Source organism: Neophocaena asiaeorientalis, unplaced genomic scaffold, assembly GCF_003031525.2.
Source record: "Neophocaena asiaeorientalis asiaeorientalis breed wild unplaced genomic scaffold, Neophocaena_asiaeorientalis_V1.1 scaffold59, whole genome shotgun sequence".
NCBI lineage: Eukaryota > Metazoa > Chordata > Mammalia > Artiodactyla > Phocoenidae > Neophocaena > Neophocaena asiaeorientalis.
Window position 1 is genome coordinate 8,737,782 of NW_020174268.1, and position 5,846 is coordinate 8,743,627.

Here is a 5,846-nt window from a genome sequence, read left to right on the forward strand (position 1 = left end):
GACAGGCCCGCGTAAAAAAAAAAAAAAAAAAAAAATTCACTGGAGAGACAGATACAATTAGATTTGGTCACTATACAGAACGGTTTAGAATGGCAGGGAATGGTTTGTGGGACTTCCCTGGTGGTCCAGCAGTTAAGACTCCGTGCTTCCACTGCAGGTGCATGGGTTTGATCCCTAGTCGGGGAACTAATATCCCACATGCTGTGCAGCGCAACCAAAAAAAAGTAATGATCTGTGATGGTAAGAAGACAAAGCTGTTACCACAGCCTGAGCAAGGTGGTAGAGGTGGACAGTGGGAAGGAAGGGCCCAAGTTTAGTGTTATTCCTGAGTCAGGACTTAACAAATTAACGCATATGAAGGTCTGAATGAGTGTGGATGTGTGCATTCCTTCTAAAATTTCTTGCTTCAGAGTCTTTAATGACAAAGGAGGATTTTTTCTTTTTTTTTTTCTTTTTTGGGAGGAAGAGATGGTGGTATGAGGAAGCAGCAAGGGAAGACAAGGGGTTCCAAATAAAACATGTTAGATGTGAAATACTTGTGAGACATCCTGGTAAATCCACTGAGCTGAAAAGACTTTTAGATTTGATTATTAGGAAATTATTAGGTTTTTTTCCTTTTTTAAAAATTGATACAGATTTTTACTAAGTGATGATTTTAGTTACATGATAAAGTGAATGTGGTTTCGTGAGGATAAGTTGAAGTGAGGAGAGAGGGAATATCGATTCATTAATTCAACAAATATTTTTGCAGTAGTACTGGGGCTACAGTGGTGAGGAAGATCAGACCCAGTCCTTGACAACAGAGTTTAGAGTTTGAAAGACAAGACAAACAAACAAGCAATCAAATGCATAAAATACTGCACAGAGAAGAAAACCAGCGAGCACAAAACAGGGCATTTCATCTAGTTGGGTTGAGAGGAAAGGTGGACATCAGGGAAGGCTACCTCAAGGAAGTGACAGGTGAACTGTGGTCTAAAGGATAAATACGAATTAGGTTAAAAGTAGAAGACTGGCTTGGAGAGACCCAGAGGCAAGAGAGATAGTACAGCCCCTTCTAGGAAATAAAAAGTAAAGAAAGAAATCAGGGATGTGTAGGAGAGGGAGTGACAAGAGAGGCTGAGATCAGGAATCTAAGCAGATACGTGACGGGGCATTTTGGTTGCAGTCTTGAGAACAGATTGGAGCCAGAGTAGAGAAGCAGGAAACTAAGTAAGGAAACCATTGTAGTAGTCCACGTAAGGGCTGTCAGTGTTCGTGACTATAGTAATGAGAGTAAGGATAGAGAGAAGTGGACGGATTTTAAGAGATGCCTAGGAAGTTAAACTGAATTTGATTGGCTAGGAAACAGGGGTGGGAAAGTGGGAAAAGAGAGAAAGAGTGAAATATAACCCCAAGATTTCTGGCTTGGAGAACTCGACAGTGTCGGTCACTGAGATAGGGAACCAAACTAAGGAAAAGGTTTAGGGAAAAGTGATGTAGTCAAGTTTGGATTTCTGGGATTAAGGAATCTGAGAGATAAGTGGTGCTTCTCTCTCTTATTATTTGTCTTATACTTCTCAAAGATGTTTTCTTGCTGTTTACAAATAATTTTAATTTGTAAAATGGATTTTATACCTAGAATTTATAATTATATATTTTGAAAGTCAAGAGTTTATGGATAGCATTTCTTTTTCCATCTAAAGATAAATATTCTACCAGCTGGAAAGATTCCACTAAGTAGTATGATTCTATTAAGGAAAAAAAAGGCAGAATAACTGAACCAGGTTTAAATACTGGTTTTCTCTTTCTAAATATCTTTAGAGCCAGCAAGAATTATGAGGAAGAAGGTTCTATAAAATTCTTATTTCTACTTTGCTGTCTTTAGCACAAAGACACAGGATTAGGTTATACTTTAAAAAATTTTTTTTAATTGAGGTATAAATGACATACAACATTATATTAATTTCAAGTGTACAACATGATTTGATATTTGTATGTATCGTGAAATGATGACCAGAACATATTGTGAAATGAAAAAAAATCTCTCCCCGTACATAGTTACACATTTTTTTTCTTGTGATGAGGACTTTTAAGATCTACTCTCTCAGCAACTTTCAAATATGCAATACAGTGTTATTATCTACAGTCACCATGCTGTACTTTGTATGCCCAGGACTTATTTATTTTATAACTGGTAATTTGTATCTTTTGACGCCCTTCACCCATTTCAATGGGTTGGGCTATTCTTAAACCTTTCTGCTCCTTTGGTTTATGGTATACTAGTCTTTCCTGGTTTTTCCTCCTGTCTCCCTGACCATTCCCTCTTAAGCTCCTTTATTAAATATAGCCAGTAAGATCAGAGCATATACATCTGTATGTTCCACTGGGGCATAATAACAGCAAACATAAACAGAAATATTCTCTGTTGAACCAAAACGTCTTATAGATCATCGAGTCAAACTGCCTCATTTTTAAGATAGGAAATTAAGTCCTAGAAAGGTAAGGTAACTTTCACAGACACATGATAACAAATTTGGGTTTCAAACCAGACCTCCTAATTAAAAATTATTTATACTACGTAAAGCCAATGAATTTCAGAGGTATGTCAACAGAAGTATGAGGAAAGAAACAACTTAAATATTTAAAAAGTTTAAAAAGATAAAAGAAAAATAATTCAGCAAAGAAATTTAATTAAATCACAATTCACTTGAAGAAAACAAAAGAAACTAACTTACCAAATTTAACTTTTTCTTGACTCTTCATTGTAAGAATGTCAACAATTGCATGTCGCATCTCTTCAATAGGCTTAATTTTTTTTTAATGAAGAAAGCAGACCCATATAAGTTTTATATTCTCAGACATTAACTAAGGTTGTCCAAGTTGAAAATATTAAAACCAGTGATTAAATTTCATATTTTATAACAAAGCAATGATTCTTGGACCATTTTTCTCAGAACACCTATTTTGCCACTCCAATTGAAAAAAATGACTGTCTTTTCCAATAAAAATGAACTTAGGGGACAGAATTTCATCAGTTTAAAAAATTTCCCCATAATCTTTCTTCAGCCTATGGTAAATATTACTGCTTACCTGATAGGGACAAAATGAATGAACAAATAGCAAATTAAGACTATTAATATCTATCAAAGAGCTGATTATATTAAGTTTCTCTAAATTTATATTAGTTTATTCCTTTTCCCCTACATACAAGTCCATGGTTATATTTTTGTTTCGCATGCTATTAAATGCATTTCTGAAGAGTTCAAGGTTGATCAGCCTAACATTTCATTTATTCAAAAATTCAACAGTTTGGGGCTTCCCTGGTGGTGCAGTGGTTGAGAGTCCGCCTGCTAATGCAGGGGACACGGGTTCGTGCCCCGGAAGATCCCACATGCCGCGGAGCGGCTGGGCCCGTGAGCCATGGCCACTGAGCCTGCGCATCCAGAGCCTATGCTCCGCAACGGGAGAGGCCACAATAGTGAGAGGCCCGCGTACCGCAAAAAAAAAAAAAAAAAAATTCAACAGTTTAGTAAAGCATCCATTATATGTCACATATTATAAGTACTTACTATGTTCCTTTGAACCACGATGCCTGCTAATGCAATATATTCAAAATATTATACAAAAGAGAAGCTCAGGCTCATATTCTTAATTCTAGAACTTAGTCCTGAACTACTCACCCATCTGGCTTTTAATTTTCTTGGCTAATTTTGATCCCTGTTTTCCAATTTCTGCTCTGGTCTCATATCTTTCTCTTTACACTACTGCTTTCTCTGTGAACACCTGGCTCTAGTTTTGCATCCTAGCTATACTGTCACAAGCTGCTGTAAGTAACTTCCCTTCTGGTTCAATGTAGTAGGGACCTAACATTCTCTTCCAGGTGAGATTCAGTGAAATACAATTACCCTTCAGCAAAGTGTTTTACACATAATAGCCATAGAGAGAATATCTGCTGAATATTTGATTTTTGATTCCGGTGAAAGATCAAATAGCATTTGCTGGTTTTGCTGATACTAAAGGATATAGACCTTTCTTAAGAAAAGGCTAAAAAAGTTTTTTAAAAAACTCTCTTTGTAAACAATTTCCAAGAATGCGTTTCTGAGAAACTTGGTCAGAAGGAAATACATTTTAGGAATATCTGACCATAAAGACAACAAAACCAATCAAATCAAAAAAACCTCAAGATACCATTTTTTTCTATACCCAGGGTTTTTCTGGTAGCAGCACACAAGGAAGAGGTGACAGGTATAATATCAAACCACTATGGTGCTAATAATGTCAGCGATATTAGTTTATTGCCATTTTCTGGACCAAACATATGACATATAAATGTGAGTCCGTAAAGATATACTCCTAAAGTGAAAGAATTCTCTCACAAAGCCATCAGAACTTACTAACATTTTAAAAGTTAATTTAATTCCATTTGCTTTCTAGTCAATAAATACATTTTAATATTGAAAATTCAGTTTCCCAGTAGATTTCTCAACTAGAGAATGTGCAAAACGACCTGCTGTGCTAAAATATTTCTCACAGCACGTTTCATGAAATACACATTTCAGCTTATATCCATTTTCTAAGGTCTGATTATCCCTAGTACATGAGCAAGTTTTAGAAGGTTGAGAAACAGCCTTTATAATATGCAATCCTTGTGGCCTTTAAACATTCATCACTGCCACATATATAACCACAATTTTATCAAGTTATGCGGTGATGTGTTCCAAAATAATTCTGAATTATTTACACTGTAATAATAAAGACCAGTAAGTTTTAATCTCACCTGAGCTCCTGCCAGAATGGCCTTCTCATAGATTGCGATAATATTTTCAATAGGACTTGTAAGTGGTTCAACACGTGCAAGGCATATCCAATATTTAACAAGTTTTTTGGCATCTGGAATATTTTTAATCAGGTCATTTAGTGTAACCAATACTTCTTCTTTTGGACATCCCTAAAATAGCAAGAAATAAAGTGAGTTTTGTCATTTAGCCTACAAACTATGAACAATTAAGTAAACTTACTGTAATCAAGGTCAGTGATAAAGAGAGAAAAGGTTGGTAGAAAATTATTCATAAAATATTCACCATTATACTCCTTACTCCAGACTTGTTCTGAATGGCTAGCAAGAAGCATATCAGTCAAAAGTCAGAGAGAGAAGAAAAAAGAAATACTAGTTGAGAAAAATATTAGTAAAAAAATGACTAAAACTCTACTTGATCTTGATGTTTATCCTCTTTATATTATGAGATTCTATTTGTTAATACTTTATTTAGAATTTTTGCATCTACCCAATGCTCATGAGAATAGCTTGCAAGTTTCTTCTTCAATTATCTTTGTCAAAAAGTTTTGATAGTAAGATTAAAATGAATCTGTAATGGTTTATGTAATTAAGAGCTATATATAGTTAAGTAGCAGGGCAGAAAAATTCCATAGTATCAATAAAAAACCCCAGCAGAGCAGAAATAAGAAGAGAATCAGTTTCCCTGACTATAATTTCCACTGGTTGTCAGCACCACAAAAAGTTGGAAGATGCTCATGAAGACTAGAGAAAGGTTTGAAATCACTCTCTATGTGTTCAGTCTTGCTATGGATCTTAGATACTAGTGAGTGACGGGGAGATCAGCTCGATGCTTTGTGACCACCTAGAGGGGTGGGATGGAGAGGGTGGGAGGGAGGCTCAAGAAGGAGGGGATATGGGGATATGTGTGTGCATATAGCTGATTCACTTTGTTGTACGGCAGAAACTAACACAACATTGTGAAGCACTTATACTCCAATAAAGATGTTTAAAAAGAAATTCACAACTATAAGTGACAGTTAAACAATATATTAAGATGATTCTTATACATATTAAAATATACATGTATATA

General features: G+C 35.4%; 1 protein-coding gene across 1 annotated transcript in view; it reads right to left on the bottom strand.

Annotated features, from left to right (window-relative positions):
• CKAP2 (cytoskeleton associated protein 2) overlaps positions 1-5,846 on the bottom strand; it is a 14,861-nt gene that overhangs the window by 3,280 nt on the left and 5,735 nt on the right. The window contains exons 6-7 of the mRNA XM_024755612.1: positions 4,757-4,927; positions 2,715-2,784 (exon numbers count right to left, since the gene is read on the bottom strand). Of these exons, the coding sequence (XP_024611380.1) occupies positions 2,715-2,784; positions 4,757-4,927 (241 nt within the window). The remainder of the gene's footprint in view (positions 1-2,714; positions 2,785-4,756; positions 4,928-5,846) is intronic.